The sequence below is a fragment of the Epargyreus clarus genome, unplaced genomic scaffold (assembly GCF_041222505.1).
Source record: "Epargyreus clarus isolate Ecla_fem2 unplaced genomic scaffold, WU_Ecla_fem_2.2 ptg000026l, whole genome shotgun sequence".
NCBI classification, from domain to species: Eukaryota; Metazoa; Arthropoda; class Insecta; order Lepidoptera; family Hesperiidae; genus Epargyreus; species Epargyreus clarus.
This window is the reverse complement of record NW_027332233.1, coordinates 7,237,699-7,263,949: the sequence shown is the minus strand read 5'-3', so window position 1 is coordinate 7,263,949 and position 26,251 is coordinate 7,237,699. Positions and strand designations below refer to the sequence as shown.

Genomic DNA, 26,251 nt, shown 5'->3' with positions numbered 1-26,251 from the left:
TTATTTACATTGAAAATGACAATGACAATATTGACAACCCTAGAGCCAAAGAGTATCGCACATTGGTGTCCAAAGAGTATAGTAACCTATTGGTGTCTCTCTCTATGAGTGGAGTCATTTCAGAAGTTTTTGCTACACTATTTACCCCCCGCTAAACAGCGGAGTTGGTCTAATTTTAATGTTTTCTCATTATATTAATATTATTTAATAATATTAGACTATTATGAAAGAATATTAAAAAAATCCGGGGAGTATTCACTCCCTTGAGAATTTGCCCGGGCAAAGAGGGTACCCTCGAGACCCGAATAATCCCTACCCACCCCCATATTGCAAACGCAGACGCGGCATATGAGAGGCCGGTGGGTACGAAGTCCCGTCTTGCTTGCTTGCTACACTAGCCTTTACCTTTTACCTTCCTTTATTCATGAATTTTTATTATAGTACTAAAGATAAAATTAATGTCATTATTTAGTGGAAACATTTTGTTTCCAACACCACAATATTTAATTTATATTTAATTTTAAACATGGTTATATTATTATTATTCTCTTTTTTATATTATTATAATTGTTATAATGTTATTTTATATATTATTGTAACAAGTCTTGAAAATAACAGTTATATACACCACAATCCGATTAACCGGATAACTAATAATTCAAGATTAAACTATCCGGACATCTGTTGTTTAACAACAACATTATGTTGCTAGGTAACGAAGTATACAACAATCAATTTATGCGGTAAAATAGGAAATAAAAATATTTCTCTAGATTCACACCAAACATTATCTTTTACGTCGTCGAATAGATCCCCAACATTCATAGATTACCTCTTGAAAGTTTTGCAGTATTTTGCTATTTAGTAAACATTATTCGAGTTATAAATGGCTGAAGAACTACAAAAGGTACACCTATATTATGATGATATTAATAAGATAAGAGTATTGGAAAACTCTGTTGTGAAAGAAACAGAAGATTTAAAAGATACGTGCAAAGATTATGAAACAAGTAAGTATTTAAAGGGTATAAAATGTACGCTGTTGTAGTTTTCAGTTTTAATTATGAAAACTCGCGTTTGTTTATGAAATGGTCATTGCATTCGACTTTTTTTCTTAAATTTTGCTAGGTCCGTAATAAATTTCTATAAAAATACCGCTCCTCATTCAAAACTTTATTTATTTTAACAGAAGTACAAGATTTTGGAAAAACAATCAAGTCTTTGTTAGAAATGTTACAAGAATTGGGTGATAATGTGGAAAAGCAAAAAATGGCTGCGATAGGTTCTATGAATCTTCTTAAATCTATCACAAAAGAAAGAGAGAGTGAACAAGCCAAACTGCAAGTAAGGAAACTGAAATTTATTTTAAAATTTAAAAATAGCGAATATAGTGTTATTTATTTAAAATGTATGGGATAGCTTGTATGTATATGTGTAGGTATGGCTTTATGCGCGCCCAGATAACAATTTTATATGGCCCAACTTTTGTGCTGATTGGCTAAACATAATTAAAAGTTTCAGGGTTTCACATTTCGGATATCTAGTACGAAAACGTATGCATGCTTTTAAAGCTATCTATCAAAAAATATTATAAGGTAATTTTGACAATGTTTCTTGACCGTGATGCGCGTTTCTATTATTTCAGGCAGAGATAAGTGACAAAACTTTGACATTAGAGCAGTTGGATAATGAATACGACGCGTTACAAATACTAGAAGCTACTCAAATGGAAACTATTGAATATTTAACACAACTTAGATAAGTAGAAAGAAGATAAGTTTGCAATAAAAGTTGTAATATTAAGTTTTTATCTATTTTAAAAAATCAGTTGTCTTGGCCTTTAAATTAAAGTTGCCATCTATGGCAATTAAGGTCATTATCATAGCATTTTATATTGATCTTGGCAACATTTAAAGAAACTAAATTGAAGATAAATAAAAAAATAAAGTCGTTGACTTTCGATATTTTAATAATAAAAGTAACTGTTTTATACGATCATAGGAGTATGGAAATCCTGTTGTATCTGAACATTTTATTTTGACGTTTTAGTCATCCATTAATTACTTTATTTTGAACTCTGCAGCCTGCAAGGAGGACACTATTGGTCTTTTTTTATTTTCCTTCATACCATTTAATATGAACTATCTTTTGCAATATTATTTTGCAATGCCTGTTTTAACGTAGCTAAGGGAATGATGAAATAAAATGTAATCGTTCGTTACTGTCTGTATAATTGTAATTTTCACTGAAAAACACACTGCACTTCTTGAATAAACGCTGCGCGCTGTTAACTGGTTTCATTACAACCTATTTTACAAATGAATTGAATTTAATATTTTTGCTTCGAACATAGACATGACCACATTATCAATAAACGTTTAATAGTACTTGCGATTACAAAAATATAACTTTATTTTCTACATCATAACATACTCAAACAACGAAATTCAAATATGTAAAGTACGACTGCTGATTCGAGGCTATTTTAAAGTTCGTGCAAATGATCGATTACATTTTTAGGCACCAATAGAAGATAACTCGATATTTTGGAATGCCTGTGCTCCGGCCGGCCTCGACTCAGAAATCGATATGTACATATTATATTTCTTTGATGCCAATATTCAATTTAGATTAACATTACATAGGAACATGCCAATGTTATTTTTTACACAATTGTCCTTAATTTACCCACTTGATTACAAACACGTCAAAAAGTTACAAAATAAAGTTCCATTTAAACTTACTACTTATGAAAAAAAATAATAAGCACACTGAGAATTTTTATATTCTGCAGACAACTTTTCTAAATAGAAAGTAGCCTCGCATTCTCGAATGCTTTTCGAATAAGGTATGCTGATGCTCTAGAAAGATCTAGAATATCGGCAGTTATCAACATGTTAATAAATCGTATGTTTCACTTTCTGTTTGTAGTGCAAAGAAACTAACTACACATTAATAAAATTCCGCTGCCTATTGAAAGTTTAGTTTTGGTAGACAAGTTTAATAGGAGGAATATACGATCATGGGCTTATAGCCTTTGAACACTGACACAATTAGTAAAGTTTAATCACATCCATTATAAAGGCAGCCACCACTAGTCCATAACCTAATTATAATTTTATTGCTGTTGACGCGTAACATCATCTTAATTCTAAGACATGATTTTGGTTAAATTAATAAGCTTCTTCAGATGTTCATGGCAGATTATACCTTGAGAATTCGAGGCATTTTTACACTTTAAAGTTCACAAATATTTAAGTGAAAAGATTATAGTAATATAAGTGATACCATTCATTTATTATTTGTTTATACTTAAACAAAATGTCATATGACAAGTATTAAATCAGTATATACTCGATTTAATGACTCAATTTTTAAATAGTCATTCAAAATATATATCTCGATTTAAAAAATGTCTGTATCTATATTCTATATTATGAAAAGTCCACACATAATAAAGATAAATTAAAATCAATGTACTGAAACTAAATTGTACCTACTCCGGCAAACAAAAAATAGAATTAAATAGTAATACCAGTATCTTTATGTATATGAAATGAAAAATAAGATGTGTTCCCTAGAAATATTCAGAACCTTATACTTAAGACTTACAAACTATAACTATCATCAACAAGTCAGTTCTAAAATGTATCATTGGAGCTATCCTTCTCCTTAATTAATTGTATACTCACTATTAAATACGACGTAATACATATTAAGCAGAATTATTCTCAACAGATGAATTGGAATCAGAAATAAACAGTAATGTCAAGATTATAGTTAGAAATTTCACCACATGCTTTCTGATGGTAAATGTTGCAAACGTATTTGCAGATCTTACTTTGCCAACCTCAGAAAATCACTCTTTGGTAAAAATAATAAGATATTTCTTTTATTTTGTTAATAGAAAGAATAGTATCCAATTTGGTCCATAATATTTAAACATGGACTGTTGAAACAATGACCATTCATTGATGTTTAATTTTCGTATAATATTGTCACATGTGGAACTATCTACTTTTACATACTATTTTGATTTTTTTGACAAAAAAATGTCGTATTGTTACGCTCAATTTTTATTCTTGACTGTATAATTATAAGCTTATTAAAAATGTTTTTCACCAATAATTTATACAATCAAAAATATGTCATCTATTCTACTAATAATTAAAATGCATTATACTAGTCATTGTGTTATGTCTCAATGTTCAATCATTACTATCCTGTGGCCAGTTGTCTATATTCAAAATGCATTTATTTTTAACCTAGTAGTGTGGGATAATTATAACAACTTCTATAAGAGTGATTAAAAAATTTATAACTGACTTTGAAGAGGAGAGAAATCTACAAAAATAATCAATAATGATAGTAGTACCTTATAAAAGTCTTGCTTTCGAAAACTACCTCCAATAGTGTGTTTATGGAACCCTTTTTTTAATATGTCCATGTAGTGTTGATTTCTAATTTAAAGTCATCGAACTGTTCACAGTACAATGTGGCAGGTCAAACACTGTATTCTTATAAGAAGAGTGAACTTATACACTTGAAGTCACAACTGAACTTGATAGTGAATCATCAAACTTTTGCCGTTTCGATTCTTGCTGCTCATCAGTGCTTGGTTCCTCCTCGGCTGCACGTTTCTTGGCGCCATCAGTGCTCGTGTGTTGTCCAGCCTCTGCTATGATGCCATCCTTGAAGCGCACTATGATAGCTGTCATGTTATCACAGCCTGTGCCGTCGCCCATCGTACTCGGAGCCAAGCAGTGATCGAACATCTAGAAGTTAATATATAGAAATCCTTTGTCAATCTACACAACATACATTTATAAAAAGTCACATTTTTGGCTAGTAATAGGTTCATATACAATATTATATTACATGAATTTCATTTCAGGTGTTAAAACCATTCTACGTTCAGCTCTGAACTAGACTACATGCTCAATTCCTACTCTTTTAGACAAAAAGTATATAATTCAATTCAAATCACACATACCTCTTCACAAATCTGTGATAGCCTTTCCCTGCCTTCAGTCAACCTTGGCAAAATGAAGTCGCAAACATCTTGACTAGACATGAAATTCCAAATTCCATCGCAAGCTAGCACCATGAACTGATCTTTACTGGGATCTATTGTTAATGTTTTGACATCAGGCAAAGCTGTGATCATCTGCTCCTTAGCATCCAACTCTTTATTTTGTTTGTAGGAATGATCACCAATGGCACGGGATAAGTTGAGGCCGCCATTAATACGGCCGTCATTAGAGACTTTACCGCCTGCTTTTGTTATTCGATCCAGTTCCGGTTGATCCTCTGGTTTGTGATCAATTGACATATCAATGGCTTTTCCCTCTCGACATATGATGCAGCGAGAATCTCCAGCATTTGCTACGTATAGCTCATTACCTAAAAACGTGAAGTATATTACTATACTGCTTAGTATAATGTATACACAGTAATATATTTTTTTTAATTAATTTCTTATTTATTCTCTAAGATTTGTAATATAAAATATAATGTATTATACATAAATGCAATAAATAAATTTCATCATCATCATCATAAGATCATTAACTACACAACTAAAAGTGTATTATGAATCATAGTTTTGTGGTGCATTGTAATTAATGAACTTACACCTCTACTTACATCTCTAGATGACTGTTACTTATTAAATACTATACAAAAGATTCTGGCTAAAAATTATGAATGTTTAAGTAACATTGTTAATTAAAACTAATTAACTATATTCATAATTAGGTGTCCAAAATGTAAACAAAGGTGTTGACCTATCAAGAAAATACGTTTCAAATGGTAGTTTCTTATTTTTGACGATATTAAAGTAATACAACAATAATAAAATAATGATCTAAATAAATTAAGATTAATTTTCATTTATTTATATTCCCTTAATTTCGTTCCATACAGTAAGAATAATAAAAAACAAGGTTTATGGTACAAAATTAAAATGTGATAATGGTAACACAATCGGAATCGAAAACATTTCCTGTGTCGTCATTTTTAAGTTTCGTATCTGATATTATTAGTTTTCGTGATTGTGATCGAACTCGAATGTTTTCTTGTTTTCATAGCGCGTTTGTTAAATTGTGTATAGTTGTTTTTGTAAGTTTTTGGTTCTTGTTAATTTTGACAGTGACATTTGTTTACATTTTGGACACCTAATTATGAATCAGACTATAGTCTCCAAAAATCCAAAATAGGTTAGGTGTCCAAAATGTAAACAAAGAAATGTCACTGTCAAAATTGACAAGAAACAAAAACTTTAACAAACTCAACAAAAAAACGAAAATTTAACAAATATACACAATTTAGCAAACGCGTTATGTAAACGAGAAAACATTCGACTTCGATCACAATCACGAAAATTAATAATATCAGTTACGAAACTTAAAAATGACAGCACAAGAAATGTCTTGGATTTCGGTTGTGTTACCATTATCACATTTTAATTTTCTACCATAAACTTTGTTTTTTATTATTATTACTGTATGGATCGAAATTGAGGTGATATAAATATTAGAAAATGTGAATTAATCTTAATTTATTTAGATTATTATTTTATTATTGTTGTCTTACTTTAATATCGACAAAAATAAGAAACTACCATTTCTAACTTATTTTCTTGATAGGTCAACACCTTTGTTTACATTTTGGACACCTAATTATGAATCAGACTATATATGTGTTGTTTATTATGCAAGCATGTCACATACACACTTTCATAGAAACCTCTAGTCTTTATACTTCTTATTCATTGATGTCTGATAGAAAAGGGAAACACATTGTACTATCTGAGTCTGTCCATATACATGTATACAGCCTTATATTCATAGAATACATTAAAGGATACATTACCTCGTAGCAGAGCCACAACAGCTGTGCAACCACTGTCATTGCCAGGTTCTTCATTCATAGAGATATCTTCTTCACCATCCTCATCACTGGACTCCGCTTCATAATCTTCTTCATCTTCTTCCTCCTCTCCTTCCCCTGAGAAGAAGGTTCATTGATAAAACTAAATAGCTATTACAAAACGAGGCGGGAAGATTGGTAGTAGTTTAGGAATTATTACAAAGGGATTGAACAATTGTAAAAGGAAATTTTGTTTCAGTTCCTAAACTATAAAAGTAAGCCGCATTTAGGGAGTGACAGAAAAACGCGAAGCACAAGTCAATTTATATTTTTAACCGACTTCTTCATACAAAAAGTGACAGCAAACAAGTTGAACAATGTATTTGTTCACTTGATTCATAGTTTGAAAATATAGAGAGTAATGTTAGCCACTAGATCTATCCAGACAATCAATATGCTTACAATACTTGTAGCAAATACCAATCACTTTTTGTATATAAATCACTATATAAACCGTTCAATTATTTTAGTTCAACAATAATATGTCTTTCGCATCTCCAAAAATGAAGTTTAATTTTTACTACAACAACAACAGAACACAACAAAATCTACTATATAACAAAATTACAATACACAAGCAAAAGAAGCTAAATATAATTATAAATCTAAAATGTGTGGTTTACTACTTTCTACTTATTCTCTATGTACTATATGGTATTTGTAATATAACAAAAATTTCAATGTAAGAGTGATGAAACAGTAAAAGAGAAAAAAAATGTCTTTTTAATTCAATTTAGGAATATGGACTCTTACAACATATTAAGATTACAAAACTAAGTTATCGGAAATTTAAACTATTTTGTCCATTTGCACCTTCTTGCATTAATAAAAAAAAAGTAAATATGATGTTGTTAGGCGGCAATGAGATGATGCTGCGTGGCACACACTATTACCACTAACCGTCATTCGAGGAGTCCTCAACCCCATTAACATTCTCCTCGTCAGATGATTCCACCTCTCCACCCTCGAAGGTCTCATCATTTGAGTCACTGTCATCTTCATCCTCAACTGAGGCCTGCCGCAGTAAGGATTCATACACGGCGGCGGCGGCGCGACGCATTTTAGACTTCTTGGGCCTTTCGGGGGCAGGCTTGTCTGAACTTGATACTGGTGAGACCTTGACTAAGTAGATGATGTGAGAATTAATAAAAGATTATGGAGAAATATCCTAATAAGTAATGAAGTTTTTTATTTAGTTAAGATCGATAAACTGGCCAACACAATATAGGTAATCAGTTCAATATAGTGAATCTATTAATTGTTGATAGCGATCAAGGTAAATATGTTTGACAGTTGCACACAATGTGAAAAGCTTGTTTTTTAAATCGCTTAGTTTTTAAAACAATATTTTATAAAAATATTTAGTTCATCCAATCCCCTAAAGAATGTTACAGCATTTAAATATTTCTGTGAAATATTATGATGATACACAATATATCAATTTACCTTTGCCTTCCGATTTGACAGGTGTAGCAGATCCATTTGAAGATGTAATATTGTCCTCCTCTCCATCAGTCTGTTTCGAATCAGTCACTTCTCCATTGCAGGTAGTGACACTATCTTTGGCATCCCCACTCTGTTCGGGTTGGCGGCAATTGTCACCAGAACTGTCCGGTGCGTCTGTGATCACCTTATCTACGTCCATCGCAGCTACATCTTTCTTTTTGGCATCTGGCTCACTAGTTGAAACCTATAAAGTGTTTGTAGGTCTTAAATTGGTGCAACTGTTATTGCAGTTGAAGCATAAAATACTATAAATAACATTATGGAGTCAGTCAAGCACAACAATAACTTTTATCTTTAATTACATGCTAACAATGAACACCTAAATTGACAACTACATTACTATTTGATAATCTAACAAATCATTGGAAACCATGTCCGATTTTTTTTCACATAAATTATAATGACAAAACCATAGAATATCCATATCATATGCTTTCCTCAATAAATCACAGTAATTCATAGTTAATATTACTTAAGGATTGAAGGCCAACCTCAGGTTTGTAATACCAGTTGTCATCTACAATTGAAATATATAGGAAATTGTACCTCTCCATTTACATCTTTGTCTTCCTCATTGGAGTTTGTGGATGAAACACCACCAGTATCATCCTCGACATTCTTCTCAACATTCTCCAAACCATTTTTGCTGGAAGAGGCTTCAACACCATCCTGCTCAGAGCTTGAGCCGGCTGCCACAGCAAACTCTGAAGAGGAACTGGATGCCCCAAGACCTGAAGAATGATACTTATTGTAATATATGTAACTTATATAGAAAGTGGCAAAAAAATGGAAAATACGAAAACAGCAACATCTTATGATTATAATTTTATACTCTGAGAAAAAATATTATGTGATGTGTATCAGTAAAATGCATAAGTGTTAAACTTCATGCATAATGTAAGCTTGGCTCAGCATTCTAGTAAACTGCAAGGTTCCTAGTTCCTACAAATACCATAATGTCTGTAAATAACCTGTTCATGTTAAATTTTATGTGTATATTATATTTTATAAACAGATAAAGTAATATAAACATTGATATGAGGTTAAGAACCTCGTCCTCTGGATTGAAGGGCCTGAGGTTCAAATCCCATGCACACACCTCTGAGTTTCCTAAAAAGTCTTCAAAGGTATGTAAATCAGGCAGCTGGCTAGCATGGTGAACTTTTGACTTAATCCTTTTCTTTAAGAGAGGAGATCCGTGCCCACCAGTGGGATCTGTAATGGCTTGATAAGGATGAAAGTAATATAAATGCATACATACCAGAGCCACCTGGTTCCTCTGCATTCTTTTTGGCACGTAGACATGGCGATAAGGGTGTTGCTGTTTCTCCGAGACGATTTCGGTGGTGTGTGCTCAGCTTATTCTCATATTTAGCGAGCACATCCTGTAAGTAATATGTGGATTAGTAATGTAGGACTTGAGTAATGTATAATAATGTGAAAATTGCTTAGTGTGATAATAAAATCAAGTTCTATATCATAAATGACATTAACCTTGCACCATTGCCTCTTAGATTAGATTAAGATAAATGTTTTTAATGAAGTATAAATGAAAGTTTTAATACATAAATTGTTAATTTGTTGCATTAGGATTAGGAAGGAAGGAAGGAAGGATTAGGAAGTTGTTAATATTTATAGTTATGTCTAAAAGTTTTTTATAAAAACTTAGTAACAAACTTTACTACAGACAATTAGTAGTTTTAAGGATATTTCACCATAAAGTATAAGGGAATATTATTTTAAAAGTAGGAATTAGTCTTATACAAAATTTATCTTGTTTGTGAGGGCACAAAATAGTAAAGTACATAGATATATAGTTGCATGATTTTAGTAGTACTATTAAGATCTTAATATTACCTGCAAAGGAAGATGTGCCTCTTGAAACAGATTATCAACATTATCATCTTCAGACTCTTCATTGTCACTAGGACCTGGTGGATTTATTTCTCCTATTAAGAAAAATCAATTAGTCGCCTACATTGAAAATAAAATAATTTGCAAATAAAAACAGAATGGTGCAAAATAAAAACAACAACAACAAGTGTGATTGAAATCAAAACATACCTGCTAGTTCCTTGAGTATGTCCATAACCTCTTTCGAGGCAATAGTGGCATCAAAACCAAGGAATGCATCAGACAATGCTTTCTCAATATCCCCATTCTTGTATGCTTCTGTGTCTTTGATATAGTCAGGTAATTTTTGTGAACAATATGTAGCTACTTCCGCGCCCCCGTGACCATCGTAAACCGCGAACAACGCTGTGTTCATATCAAAGTCCAATATTGTATTGTGTGCATCCTACAAAATATACAACAAAGATAACTTATGCAAGCTAATTCGTTGCATTCCAGACGGTAATACAATGAATTGTGGCAATCGTTCGCCACATCCATTCATGACACCGCGCTACTGTATGGGAAAACTTAAGTTGCTAAACTAACATGAATCTGCCGTCTGCCTATGAATAAATTCTACGAGGCAACCAGTACTAACGTATATCCGGAAGAATTGTCTAGCATAAATTACAAAGTAATGAGTATAATGCGGCGTATCCGAAGATTGGACTGTATAATTACTGTAGAAACAATACCGTACCTCTTGGTTGACACGCCATCCTTGCATTGAGCTCGCGCCGCATTCCAGTTTAGCACTAGATTCATCACTAGATAGTTTTTCAGTAACAGGCTCAGATAAATAGGCACCCATGTTGACAAAATAGGCGCATGAATTAAATGGTTGTAAATTAACTGACGCGCGAAGACCCTCCAAATATCGCGCAGGCGGCAAGCAAAGCAAAAAGCCGTATACACAGATAAAATTATTGGCAGTTGGCTGGCATTTGGCTATGAATTTTAACAGATAAAGTATATTATCAATTTCTACTTAACGTCGTAAATAAAATCTTAATTTGTTTTTTTTTTAAGATTCGTTGTTTGCATTTACATAAGTCATAAGTATACCTTTATGACATCTAGTACAAAAATATTTTGATTTTCTAGCTTGTACTCGCAACAACTTAATAAGCTGCGTCAGCCAAACGCAGCCGCTAGCCGTTATCAAACGAAAAACCTCCCATTTACTCTAAGCAACCAATATTTTTGTAAATTGGCACTATTTTATTAACTTCTTCAATACATCGATTATTTACTTAGAAATAATTACTTACATTTTAAAAGAAACCATACTAAAAATTCTAATTGCTAGTGCATTACAATGGCAGAGACTAAATATATTCTATAGAATATACTTAGTCTCTGACTTGGGAGAACCCCACTTTGCATAAGATGAAATCATTATTCTAAACACAAAGGAACTCTAAAAATAACATAACAATGAACAAGTTTATTTTTTCATTAATAAAATTTACAGTTCTCTATTATTTTATATATTTCTTACAAACTTTTGCAATAACTTACAATTTAATATTTTACATTTATAAAGCTTACAATCAAAATTTAAAAACTACTAGTAGAGCCCGTGGCTTCGCCGGCATTTAAAAAGAATAACATTTTTTTTTATAATATAGGAGTAGCAGACGAGCATGCAGTCCACCTAATGGTAAGTGTTTACTGCCGCCCATGGACATCTGTAATCAACTCCAGATAGGATTAAATATTCCTACCTGAGGTCGGCCACAGATGCGCCGTTATCCCTGAGGACTAAGCTGGAACGCCTCGTAAAATTATGTTTCCCTTACCACACCCTTCAAACCAGAACACAGCAGCCTTAAACGCTGCTGTTATAAAGCAGAAATACAACATGACAAATAACTGAAAATTTGAAATTTCATTAGAATCATAGTGGCGCCATCTGTCGTAAATTGGTCGTACCAACTCAGAAATGCTCAACAACTTAGCTAAAGATCATGATCAAATGCATAGTTTATGATTCTGTAAAGGACATACCGACAAACATTCATTTTTATACATATAGAAAATACTTTGAGCTCCCATTGGCATTCAATTGATAAGTAACCGCATATATTTATCTTCTTATGTACAACATCCTGTGATGACCCAATAGTAATGATTCAAGCGCAAACCACCAGACTCACAGTATTGTTTTGATCTCGAAACCTTATTAATAGTTAATGTGTATCTTACTAAAATTGACAAAGAAAGTTTAAAGAACGGCGAACACAGCCCTACGGGAGAACGGGGCACAGTACAAATATCTATAACCTTATACTGTGAACGAGGGAAGCGGTCGCTCTTAGCGCCAAATAACAAGGGGTATCAAAAAGCAAATTGTGAAAAACAGTTAGCGGTAAGAACTATCTTAATTTTAATGAAACAGTAGTATAAAAATTAGAGCTAAGTACTCGATTTAATTTACATTCAGTTAGTTGATATTTGTTATAGAAGTTGATTTTTGTTTGGTAATTATGACTTATTTACTGTAAACCCGAAAATTGTGATAATTTATTTTTAGTGAAAATTTTGCCTAGGGGGTGAAAATATCGCTTTAACATCTAGAGGTAAAGCAAAATCTGTCGCTACCCAGAAGGTTCCACTTTCAATTTTAACCATACAGATATTGTAAGTTTATGAATCAGAAAGCGTACCTAAATATCTATAATTTTTCCATAACACTCGTTATCTCTATATAAGGTACATGAGGAAACAGCAAAGGAACATGCATATTTTCACCTAAGTAAATTGATTCTGTGACCCATGGACATTTATTATATATCCTACCTGAGGTTGGTCACACATATGCGTTGCTACCTCTGAGAACTAAGTTGACATACCTCAGATAAGTTTGTATCTCTTACCACACTGTTCAAAGCAGAACACAACAGTAATTATGCAGAAATATGCAGAAGTAGGTGTGACGGTGGTGTCTCCGAAGTCGTACAACAAATGGTTATATTGTTATTAAGTTTTGTCGCTTTAAGTAAAATCCCACAATATGTCGAAGATTCATTTATTTTTAAAAGTGACTATTAAAAGTGCGACATTATAACGACATATTTATTTATGCTGCACAGCAGCAGTAGTACAGTGAATTGTTGTTTTCTGAATTGGAAAGTTGTGGTGTAAAAAGATATATTCACTTCAAAGGCTTTTAAACTTAGTGCTTAAAGTCGCAAAACAGTACCTACCCTTGGTACGAGCTTTCCCGTTTTTACAAAAATGACTGTTTTTGTATTTGTTTACGTATTTGCCCATACGTTTCTAATCAGCGCCCCTTACGGCCTGAAACAGAACTGATTGCAAATGCATGGAAAATACATAAACAAATACAAAAACAGTAATTGTTGTAAAAACGTAAAATCTCATACTTAGGGTACAGTCCGGTTGATATGTTGATGACAATGTCCATGTCTAATAAAATTATATGCCTACGTTACACCTACATATATATTAATTACAAAGTAAGAAGAGGGGAATCTACGTATAAGTTAAGTGCAATTACTTTATTAATAAGTGTTGAAGTTTGTTGTCGTGTTATTTTATGTCGTGTTAATTTATTTACGAAATTATGCATTTCAGAAGAGAAAAGCAAGCTTGTTTTTTCTGTTCCATGATGTATTTCATATTAGTTATTAATATGTATTTAATATTAGCTGCAACCATTTTTATATCTGTCTGATAATTAAGGGTACAGCTGGGGAGACCCGGAAGCTGAGTATCCAGCAGGATGTTCTCAAGCGGATTGAATCATGTATTGTCATCATATTTTACTACCCTTAAAGTTATCTTTTACAATCTTTTTATTTACAATGACTAAGTGAACACTGATAAAAGAATCTTGACTTTAAGTGAGCAGTGATAAATAGAACCCTGATAATTACAATTGATTATTACAGAATTCACTATTTGATTTTAGTCGTTTCATCAAAACGGCCGTTTTACTTTGAATTTCTATGCTTCGCGAAAATGGACTCCGCTTACGATCGGGCGCTTTCTGAAATAGGTGTAGCAGGACATTTTCAGAAAAAAAATGAACTTATAAACAATATCATATTGCCAGTGCTGTGGACGATGACATATTTAAATATGATACCTGCTTTAGTTATACTACCTCATACGTGTAAACTACCTGAAAATACGCTCAATGTGACCGATGATGCTTGGAAACTGAAACATATTCCGTAAGTATTATATTTATTGTTGAAAATATTTTCTAAATTTCAAATATGTTTCTGATTAGACCTACCACCGATTATTATTATTATTATCATTATTAGGAATAGGTTTATTAAATTCTTGATGTTAATTTTACCTTAATTTGATATATTATTATAGTCATAAAATATATTCATTTTTACAGATATGTAAGAATAAATGATGACATCACTTTTGATACCTGTTTAATTAAATCAAACCCAAATGAAAATAATTTAACTACCAGTAAGTATAATGAACTAGTAACAGTTAAAGTAGGTATTCAATACGTATAGTGTACGAAACCACCTAGGCGTTAGCACAATATTTTAAATTAAATCCTTACTTGATTGCAACTATACAAATATGAATATATTTATAGACCTATATATTGATAGATCTATACAATATCTATTTATAAATAATTCACCTTTTCATCTATTATATTAAAAGTACTTGTAAAATATTTAGTGAAATTTACCTACCGATTTTTTCTTTTCAACTTTTTTAGGTTGCAGTGAATATGATTATGATAACACTTGGTACGATTCAACAGTTTCTTCTGAAAAAGATTGGGTGTGTGACAAGGAGATGTATATTATATATATTTTAGCGTATAGCAAAGTTACAGAACTGATTGGTTCAATGTTTTTCGGGTGGATGGGTGATACGTAAGTTTCTTGTAATTTTATATTTATATCCTAATTTAGGAAGACATAACAATAGATCCTAAATTTAGGAAGTTAAGTAGGTAGGTAGGTAATAGCTAAATCGATATAATGATTAAAAAAATCAAATTTTCAACTATAATTTATTTATGTGAATAGTTTGCGAGTTAAATTACCTACATCATATCGTTGTTTTGGTTTACAAAGTGAATAAATAATTATAGAAATTTTAATAGAGTCATCGTGTAATATTCCAGGGATTTTAATAAATATCTATCTAGCTCGTATTGATATATATTTATATTAAAAATTGCGTAAAAGAAACAAAGATTAGTAAAGATACTTCGCCGCCTTGAAATTGAATGAAGCCGCAAATGGCTTATTATAGTAAGTTCTTTTTTTTAATTCTTGACAAATAAAAAGATTTTTAGAGAAAATTTACGAATAAATAACTAATACTGCGTAATTTTCATGATAATTAAATAATTTATAATAATAATTTCAAATATTTTAGGGACATCTTAGCACGGAGACGTGGCAAAATTTTTTTACGCAACTGTTTCAATTCTCAAAACTGGGTACATTTTCTTGTTAGGAGTGAGTAATCTTTACTAATCTATGAAAAGAAAAAAATGTTGCAATTTCAACAAAAGGAAAGGCTCAGCCACAGTATAAGGATATCCTTATACTGTGGCTCAACTATGAGTTCATCATTTGAACATCACGTGTTGTTCTTGTGATGCACTTAATTCGAAGATAAAACCAGAATTGTTTGATTTAAAATGTATCGTATGTTAAATCTTTGATAACAGTCCTTTGCAGACACATTGCAATTTTATTATTAGTACAGTACATACTACATATCATATCGAACAGATTAATAATATATTTTAATGTATTTGTTTTATACTGCGCAAATGAAATGAGACATAGGTACACGGAACTTTATGACATTGAGTTTTGAATAACTTTTTACACAACTTTATAGGAAAAAGATAAAAAATCAGCACTTAGTATTGTAATACGATTAATGGTGTAGTTACATTATTTTAATTAATTGATTACAATCTGATCACGAAATTGTGAAATACTTCCATAATGGAATGATCAATAAGCACGGAGAGCGTTACCAAATTTCGGCAATGCATATAATACCAAAAAAAGGTCTGTGAATTATACTTATTTATCAATGTTTTATATGTTTTTATATACATACTTAATCAGTAGTTTCCGAATAATGGTTGAATAACGACCACAATTGTAGGAAAACTAATATTAAATACACTTAGTTTTCAGAATAAATAGGATCTTCAGTTACAAAACCAACTACTGAAAACTTTTGAATAATGTTATTATGTTAATCAAAATCTTTTGTCTTAGCATTTAAGTATGTGCCTCATATGTTTTTCAGGTACGGTCGACGTACAATGCATATCGTGACGATGGTGCTCGCTGTAACTGGTCGTATTATTTCTTTATTGGCATCCAACTCATACTTAATCTTTTTATCTGGATGTTTAATAACTTCATTTGCTGCATGGTCAATTATGCAAAGCGCTACTCTTATATGCATAGAAATAACTTCTCCGAAAAGAATACCTAAGATCGCCTCCATAAGGTTCTCAGCGGGATGCATTGGAGGTGCCATCATGCCTTTAATTTATTGGTGGTGTAGGGATTGGAAAACTTTTATAATGATTACTACAGGACCACTCATGGTGGTATTGTTATTTTCATGGTATGTATATTAATTATCAGTCTGTTTTGTTCCATTGTTATTATTTATAACACATCATTAAAATATAACATTATTGTAGGAAAATAATTGAATCACCCCGGTGGCAATATACTAGTGGCAAAAGTAAACAATGTGTTCAACAATTAAAGCGTATCGCCAAAACAAATGGAACGACTTTGAGCCTTAGAACTGAAGAAGAAATTTTAAATCATAAACCAGAAAGCTCTACTAAATCTCTGGGCCCTTTGGCTCTGTTTTCTGGGTGTACATTAGCAATGAACACATTGCTACAACTTGTAGCGTGGTATGTATTCGACAGTATTTTTACTTTATTTGAAAGGACATTTGACATATAAAAATACGGTCGACATGGATAACTATTATCCACTTCCCCCAGGAAGTGAATAATAATTAACCAAGTCGATAGTAGGATGATTATGACATTGAACATAATTTTATTTTATTTTACAACTAAGCCTGAATACTATTTATCACTTTAAGAACCAAAAATGCTAAATTGATGTGGTATTCAAATTATCATTGTGATAAAGTGGACAACCTATCATAATGTAAATTTAAAAGCTTTACCTCTAAAATTACGTTGCACTTATAATTTCGAATCGACTAATAATAGATAATTTATTTGCAGGACTGTGCAAAATGCAAGTTATACAGTACAAATGCTCAGTATCGGCCAAGAGAAGAATGCCAATCCTTTCTTAGAATTTACTTGGCAGATGCTTTCGGAAATGCCTGTCAACTTCTTGAGTGCATGGCTCGCAAACCACATTGGTCGTCGTAATTCTGGGGCGTTGGCTTTTTGTGTCCTATCAATAGTCTGGACATTAATAGCATTTCGGGAAGCAAGTAAGAAATATATAAAAATAATGTTTAAATCTGTGCAAAAATTCCGATAAACAACCTTTACTAAAGTCAGAATAATGGTTAATCGTATGTGTAGTATACTTATAGATATGCCCGTTATTATCTAAATATATCTAAATATATATATATACCCAATGACATTTTATATAGCAGTATATCGATGTATATACCCGCTATTATCTGTCTAAATTTTGCCTACCAAAAGTTGAAATTTGGCAATTTCTAGTATGCAGAATTTGTTTGTCTGTCTATGGCAGGTAAAACATTGACTAAATTGATTTACTGGGCGCTAATCGTGGAAATAACTGAACGGACTTCGATGAGACTTTGTCAAAAGTAGATAGGAATTTTAAATGGTGAGAGTGGAGATAATAACTTGGTATGCGATGGTATAGGTACTCCTTTAGTGTATTTGTGCATGGCATGTGCATGAAGGTAGGATGATATCTTAATACAGAACATTTCAATATTAAACACTTAATTGTTACAGGTTCTTATACATGGGTTCATATCTGGTGGATAGGAACTATCCTTAACATAATTTTAAGAATGTTTATCACTGTATCGTTTTATGTATCAAATGTTATGGCTATGGAGTTGTATCCGACTAGTTTGCGTCAATCTGGGCTGGCTATAGGCAATGTTTTCGCAAGTATTGGTTCTGCTTTGGCTCCCTATATATTATATTTGGTAAGTTATTTACTTTTATGAGAATCAGTGAAATTTAATTTAAGTCACTTAACTTTAAGTCAGTGCCGACTTTAACATCTGTATCCAATGGTAGAACAGGAGTGATATTTAATTTTAGAATCGCTATTGACGTGAAAGATTCAGTTTATATTTTCGCTTAATTTCAATCGTTAACAATATATTTCTTTGTAATTTCAGGGTCGACCAATAGACGTACGCTTGCCGGGATTAATATTAACAGGAATGTCTATTACCGCAATCATTTCAACACTATTGTTACCTGAAACGTTAAATGCAAAATTACCAGAGACTATTGAAGAAGCTCGAACTTTTGGACGAAAAGGGCAGAAATATTTGTCCGTTCCTCTCAAACAAATATCAACACAAGAAAAATCTCCTAAACAATCTGAGGATATATAAATAATCCATCCCTTATGAAATTTGTTACTTAAGTTTTACAAATAATATGTTATAATTACATATGTATGTGATACCTACTCATTTTTTTTTTATTTTATGTGTCCTGTAATCTAATGGAACGAATAAAATGTTACACAAAAATAGATGTGAAAAGTCTATTTTTTTTAAATAATTAGTGGATATCACACTTTAATAACACCAGGTACAAAACAATTCCATCATGACTAACGATTGTCATTGTTGAGTAATTGCGTAATTTTATATAATTTTATTTAAGATTATTTTAATACACCATGTTTCTATATGGCATGGTATGGCACCTATATCCTAATACATGTAAAATTTTATTTCAGATAAATATTTGTGGTGATTGAGGTATTTTGATAGAGATTATTATTTTGTGAGATATATTTGAATAGTTTTGATAATTCAAAACATGGAAGTATTTCATCATCAACTCAATATTATATGTTATTACTGCATGGGGTGGGCTAAATTTTTGATTTTTACTAATTAAGTAGCAGAGGAGCTTGCCATCCACCGGATGGAACGTAGTCAATGTCGCCTATTCATACCTGTAACCAACCTCATATAAAATAGGGGTTGTACCAACTCAGAAACCTTAGTGGGTTCATGCTCAACAACTTAGCTAAAGATCATGATAAAATGCACAGTTTACGATTCTATAAAGGTAATACCGACAAACATTCATTTTTATACATATAGAAGATACTTTGAGCTCCCATTGGTATTCAATTGATTATAAAACCGCATATATTTATCTTCTTATGTACAACGTTGTTTAGCTTACGAAAATTAACAAAGAAAGTTTAAAGAGAATCCGGCGAACACAGCCCTACGGGAGAACGAGCGAAGTCGTCGCTTTTGGCGCCAAATAACAAGGGGTATCAAAAAGCTAATTGTGAAAAATAGATAGTACCGGTAAGAACTATCTTAATTTTAAAGAAACAGGAGTATAATAATTAGAGCTAAGTATAGTCCGCGTAAAACTGCTAGTCCGCTCTGAATATAGCTCGTAACAATTTCAGAGCGGACTAGCAGTTTGGCGGGGACTATACTCGATTTAATTTACATTCAATTAGTTGATATAATGTTATAGAAGTCGATTACTGTTTGGTAATTGTGACTTATTTACTTCGAAAATTATATCGTTATCTCTATATAAGGTATATATAGTACGAGTAACAGCAAAGGAACATGCGTATTTTCACCCATGGACATTTATTATATATCCTACCTGAGGTTGGTCACACACATGCGGTCTACCTCTGAGGACTAAGTTGACACACCTCAGTTATATCCCTTACCACATCTTTCAAAGCAGAACACAGCAGCGCTGAACACTGCTGTAATGAGGCAGAAATTGGTGTGGCAGTGGTTTTCCGAGGCGTTCCAGCTTAGTCCTCAGAGTAGCGGCACACCCGTGGCCGACTCCAGGTCGATCCATATCTAACCATATCTAGGGTTGATTAGAGATGTCCATGGGCGTACATACATACAACCCAAGCTAATGAAAGCGTGGTAAAAAGTAGATGTGATGGTGGTGCCTCGAAATCGAACAACAAAGGGTTCTAGCGTAAATATATGTAACCTTTACGACTAATCCAACTTTTGTCGCTCAAAGTAAAATTCCACAATATGTCGAAGATAGTTGTAGACACCAAAACTAATGTGTAATGTGTAAACAGAACAACATAAGCATAATTATTTTTTTTGAAGTGACTAATAAAGTGCGACATTATAACGACATATTTATTTCTGCTGCAATGCAGCAGGTGTAAAAAGGCATATTCGATTCAAAGACTTTTGATTAGAATTAGTGCGCAAAGTCGCAAAACAGTACCTACGGTTGATGACAATGTCCATGTCTAATAAAATTATATGCCTACGTTATATATATTAATTACACAGTAAGAATACGTATAATCTTAACGTGCATATACGTATAAGTTAAAAAGCGCAATTACTTTATTAATAAGTGTTGAAATTTGTTGTCGTGTTTATTGAATTTATTTAAGAAATTATGGTTTTAATATTAGCTATTAATATGTTTTTAATATTAGGTGTAATCATTTTTATGTCTCTGATGACTAAGGATTATGGGGTGGCTTCCAACTGTGTGGGACGCCCCACAGTTGGAACCTGAGTATCCAATAGGATGCTCTCAAGCGGATTGAATCATGTTTGTCATCATATTTTACTACCCTAAAAGTTATCTTTCACGATCTTTTTGTTTACAATGACTTAATGAACAGTGATAAAAGAATCTTAACTTTAAGTGAGCAGTGATAAATAGATCTATTTGATTTTAGTCGTCCCAGCAAAACGGCCGTTTTACTTTGACTTTTTATGCTTCGCGAACATGGATTCCGCGTATGATCGGGCGCTTTCTGAAATAGGTGTAGCAGGATATTTTCATAAAAAGATTGAACTTATAAATATTATAATATTGCCAGTCCTGTGGTCGATGACGTATTTAAATATGATACCTGCTTTAGTTATACTACCTCATACGTGCAAACTACCTGAAAATACGCTCAATGTGAGCGATGATGCTTGGAAACTGAAACATATTCCGTAAGTATTATATTTATTGTTCAAAATATTTTCTAAGTTTCAAATATGTTTCAGATTATAACTACCACAAGTTATTATTATTTTCATTTTATTAGGAATAGGTTTATTAAATTCTTGATGTATTAACATTATGTTAATTTAATATGTTATTATAGTCATAAAAGATATTATTTTTTACAGATATGTAACAATAAATGATGACATCAAATTTGATACCTGTTTAATTAAATCAAACCCAAATGAAAGTAATTTAACTACCAGTAAGTATAATTAACTAGTAACAGTTAAAGTACGTATTCAGTGCAATAGGTATAGTGTACGAAACCACCTAGGCGTTAGCACAATATTTTTAATTAAATCCTTACTTGATTGCGATTATACAAATATGAATATATTGATAGATCTATACAATATCTATTTATAAATAATTAAGTATTTCATCTAATATATTAAAAGTATTCGTAAAATATTTTGTGAAATTAACCTACCGATTTTTTCTTTTCAACATTTTTAGGTTGCAGTGAATATGATTATGATAATACTTGGTACGATTCAACAGTTTCTTCTGAAAAAGATTGGGTGTGTGACAAGGAGATGTATATTATATATATTTTAGCGTATAGCAAAGTTACAGAGCTGATTGGATCAATGTTTTTCGGGTGGATGGGTGATACGTAAGTTTCTTGTAATTTTACATTTTTGTTTTACTCATGCACATCCTAAATTTAGAAATCTAGAGTTAGTTAGGTAAGTAATATTTATTTCAACTATTATTTATTTATGTGCATACAGAATAGTTTGCGAGATAAATTACCTACATCATATCGTTGTTTTGGTTTACAGAGTGTATAAATAATTCTAGGAATTTTAATAGAGTCATGGTGTAATATTCCACGGATTTTAATAAATAAGTACCTATCTAGTTTGTATTGATATATATTTACAATAAAATAGCGTGAAAGTAAAAATGTTGTTGCAATTTCAACAAAAGGAAATGTTGAACTATGAATTCATCATTTCAATATCACGTGATGTTCTTGTGATGCACTTAATTCGAAGATAAAACTAGATTTGTTTGACTCAAAATGTATTGTATGTTAAATCTTTGATAACAGTCGTTTGCAGACACATTACAATTTTATTAGTTCATATCAAAAGGATTAATAATATATTTTAATGTATTTAGTCCATACTGCGCAAATGGACAGATGACACGGAACTTTATGACATTGGATTTTCAATAACTTTTTACTTTTTACGAATTAAAAAGATAAAAAATCAGCGCTTATCTTTAATTATACAGTCCATGCACCCCAATCATTCATTTTTTTATAATTATAATACGATTAATGGGTCTAAATTCTAAAGTAGATACCTACATTATTAATTAATTCATTTTTTAATTGATTATGATTTGATCACGATATTGTAAAATACTTCCACAACAGAATGATCAATAAGCACAGAGAGCGTTACGAAATTTCGGCAATGCATATAATTATTTATCAATATTTCATAGATTTTTATATATTTACCTATTAGGTCGAAAAATGAATAGAACTAATATAAAATACATTTCGTTTTCTGAATAAATAGGATCATTGACAAAACAAACTACTGAAAACTTTTTATTATGATTATTAAAATCTCATATGTTTTTCAGGTATGGTCGACGTAAAATGCATATAGTGACGATGGTGCTCGCTGTAACTGGTCGTATTATTTCTTTATTGGCATCCAAATCATACCTAATCTTTTTATCTGGATGTTTAATAAGTTCATTTGCTGCATGGTCAATTATACAGAGCGCTACTCTCATATGCATAGAAATAACTTCTCCGAAAAGAATACCTAAGATCGCCTCCATAAGGTTCTCAGCGGGATGCATTGGAGGTGCCATCATGCCTTTGATTTATTGGTGGTGTAGGGATTGGAAACCTTTTATAATGATTACTACAGCACCACTCATGGTATTATTGTTATTTTCATGGTATGTATACTCATTATCAGACTATTTTATTCCATTACTAGTTATAACACATAATTAAAATATAACACCTTTGTAGGAAAATTATTGAATCCCCCCGGTGGCAGTATACTAGTGGCAAAAGTAAACAATGTGTTCAACAATTAAAGAGTATCGCCAAAACAAATGGAACGACTTTGAGCCTTAAAACTGAAGAAGAAATTTTAAATCATAAACCAGAAACCACCACTAAATCACTTGGCCCTTTGGCTTTGTTTTCTGGGCGTACATTGGCAATTAACACATTGCTACAACTTGTGGCATGGTATGTATTCGACAGTATTTGTTACCCGACAGACCCAGGAAATGGATAATAGTTATCCAAGACGATAGTACGCAGATCGTGACATTGATCATATTTTTATTTTTTTTATATTTAACAACTAGGTATGCCTAAATACTTTATCGCTTTACAAATCAGAAGGCTAAATAGCTATGGTATGTAAATTGACATGGCGATAAAGTGGACAACCTACCATGATGGAAATTTATAAGCTTTACTTATAATTTCGAATCAACTAATAACAGTTAATTTGTTCGCAGGACTGTGCAAAATACTAGTTATACTGTACAAATGCTCAGTATCGGCCAAGAAAAGAATGCCAATCCTTTCTTAGAATTTACTTGGCAGATGCTTTCGGAAGTACCCGTTAACTTCTTAAGTGCATGGCTCGCAAACCGCATCGGTCGTCGTAGAGCTGGAGCATTGGCTTTTTGTATCCTATCAACAATCTGGTCATTAATAGCATTTCGGGAAGCAAGTAAGAATATAAAAATTATGTTGAAATCTGTGCAAAAATTCCGATTATTAATAATGTTTACTAAGTTCAGTATAATGATTATTCGCATGTGTAACATACTTATGTAGCTCTTTCAGCGATCTGTGCCCGTTATTACCTAAATCCTATCTAGATAGATTTTTGTCTACCAAAAGTCGAAATTTGGCTATTTCTAATATGCACAATTTTAAATGGTGGAAGTAGAGTTAATATCTTGGTATATGGTGGAATACGGTTACTCCTAGTGTATTCGTGAATGGTTTGAAGAAAGGACATTACCTTAATACACAGCATATTAAAAGCTCCGAATTTTTCAAATACTTAATTTTTTACAGGTTCTTATACATGGGTCCATGTCTGGTGGATAGGAACTGCCCTTAACATAATTTTAAGAATGTTCATCACTGTAGTGTTTTATGTATCAAATGTCATGGCTATGGAGTTGTACCCGACTAGTTTGCGTCAGTCTGGGCTGGCTTTAGGCAATGTTTTCGCAAGTATTGGTTCTGCTATGGCTCCCTATATATTATATTTGGTAAGTTGTTTACTTTTACGTGTATTAGTGAAATTTAATTCAACTCACTTAACTTTAAGTTTTTTTTTACTTTTGACATCTGTATCCACAGATACAACAGGAGTCTTATTTAATTTTAGAATCATTGACGTGGAAGATTCATTTTATATTTTCGGTTAATTTCAATCGTCAACAATAAATTTCTTTGTAATTTCAGGGTCGACCAATAGACGTACGCTTACCGGGATTAATATTAACAGGAATGTCTATTACCGCAATCATTTCCACACTATTGTTACCTGAAACGTTAAATGCAAAACTACCAGAGACTATTGAAGAAGCTCGAACTTTTGGACGAAAAGGGCAGAAATATTTGCCTGTTCACGTCAAACAAATATCTACACAAGAAAAATCTCCTCAACAATCTGAGGATATATAAATAATCCGTCCGTTATAAAAATGTTACTTAACTTTTATAAATAATATGTTATAATTACATGTATGTCATACTCAAATGTTTTTTTTTTATTATTTTGTGTTCTGTAATCAAATGGAACTAATAAAATTTAAGCCAGAAATAGATATGAAAAGTCCCTTTCAATTTTTAAAAATAATTATAATATTACACCTTAATAACACCAGTTACAAAACAATTTAAATATGACTAACGATTGACATTGTTGACTAATTGCGTAATTTTATATCATTTTATTCAAGATTATTTTAATACAGCATGTTGCCATACCGCATGGTATGGTACCTATCTCCTAATACATGGTGTAAATTTTTATCTCACATAAATATTTGTGGTGATTTAGGTATTTTGATAAAGATTATTATTTTGTGAGATATATTTAAAAAGTTTTGATAATTCAAAACATGGAAGTACTTCATCATCCACTCAATATTGTTCGATATTATTAGTGTATGGGGTGGGCTGCCTTTTGATTTTTACTAATCAAGTAGCAGACGAGCTTGCCGTCAACCCGATGAAACGTAGTTACTGTCGCCTATTCATATCTGTAACCATTTCATATGAATAGGGATTGTATCTAACAAGGGATTGTATCTGTGATCACGGATACGTTGCCACTCCTGGGAAATAAGATGGTCGCCTCTTCAGCCGCTGTAAGCTGTTAATCAGACTACAATGTTTGCATGCACATTCCTCTACCGAAACGCAGAACTCGTTTACACTGAAACATGACGTCATATACATGCACTTACGCGTTTTTTAATATACTTTTTATACGTAAGCAAGAAACATTTTCGGTGCTTTTCAAACTAAAAACAGTTTTTAATGGTGTTTTCCAATCGTTCCGCAGTAAATTGTTATTCTTGGCTCATTTTGGCTATAGGTATCGTTGTTGCTGCATTTTTTACTTA

At 31.9% G+C, this 26,251-nt stretch overlaps 3 protein-coding genes across 8 annotated transcripts; 2 read left to right on the top strand and 1 right to left on the bottom strand.

Moving 5' to 3' along the window:
• Nucleotides 1-739: 739 nt before the first annotated feature.
• LOC140753195 (intraflagellar transport protein 20 homolog B) lies at nt 740-2,291 on the top strand. The gene is made up of 3 exons (XM_073087640.1): nt 740-1,010; nt 1,190-1,344; nt 1,646-2,291. The coding sequence occupies exons 1-3, from the start codon at nt 887-889 to the stop codon at nt 1,760-1,762; spliced, it is 396 nt and encodes a 131-aa protein (XP_072943741.1). The 5' UTR covers nt 740-886; the 3' UTR covers nt 1,763-2,291.
• Nucleotides 2,215-11,255, bottom strand: LOC140753190 (protein phosphatase 1G). 2 transcript variants are annotated; one of them, XM_073087633.1, is made up of 10 exons: nt 11,033-11,255; nt 10,501-10,735; nt 10,294-10,367; nt 9,698-9,821; nt 8,983-9,167; nt 8,377-8,620; nt 7,831-8,052; nt 6,874-7,008; nt 4,994-5,403; nt 2,215-4,775 (listed from the first exon to the last, which is right to left on the bottom strand). In XM_073087633.1, the coding sequence occupies exons 1-10, from the start codon at nt 11,141-11,143 to the stop codon at nt 4,536-4,538; spliced, it is 1,980 nt and encodes a 659-aa protein (XP_072943734.1). In that variant the 5' UTR covers nt 11,144-11,255; the 3' UTR covers nt 2,215-4,535. The 2 variants fall into 2 exon arrangements, with proteins under 2 accessions (XP_072943734.1, XP_072943733.1); XM_073087632.1 differs by having other exon boundaries at nt 10,294-10,385; nt 11,033-11,254.
• Nucleotides 11,256-12,315: 1,060 nt separating this feature from the next.
• On the top strand, nt 12,316-25,371 carry LOC140753300 (solute carrier family 22 member 7). 5 transcript variants are annotated; one of them, XM_073087805.1, is made up of 9 exons: nt 12,316-12,703; nt 21,282-21,546; nt 21,727-21,806; nt 22,061-22,220; nt 23,210-23,536; nt 23,613-23,837; nt 24,116-24,333; nt 24,687-24,886; nt 25,083-25,371. In XM_073087805.1, exons 2-9 carry the CDS (start codon nt 21,332-21,334, stop codon nt 25,302-25,304), a joined length of 1,647 nt encoding a protein of 548 aa, XP_072943906.1. In that variant the 5' UTR covers nt 12,316-12,703; nt 21,282-21,331; the 3' UTR covers nt 25,305-25,371. The 5 variants fall into 5 exon arrangements, with proteins under 5 accessions (XP_072943906.1, XP_072943904.1, XP_072943903.1 ...); XM_073087803.1 differs by lacking the exons at nt 21,282-21,546; nt 21,727-21,806; nt 22,061-22,220; ... (2 more) ...; nt 24,116-24,333; nt 24,687-24,886 and adding exons at nt 14,250-14,534; nt 14,714-14,793; nt 15,059-15,218; ... (2 more) ...; nt 17,603-17,820; nt 18,329-18,528 and having other exon boundaries at nt 12,318-12,703; nt 25,083-25,354; XM_073087802.1 differs by lacking the exons at nt 21,282-21,546; nt 21,727-21,806; nt 22,061-22,220; ... (3 more) ...; nt 24,687-24,886; nt 25,083-25,371 and adding exons at nt 14,250-14,534; nt 14,714-14,793; nt 15,059-15,218; ... (3 more) ...; nt 18,329-18,528; nt 18,727-19,032 and having other exon boundaries at nt 12,320-12,703.
• The last annotated feature ends 880 nt before the right edge of the window (nt 25,372-26,251 follow it).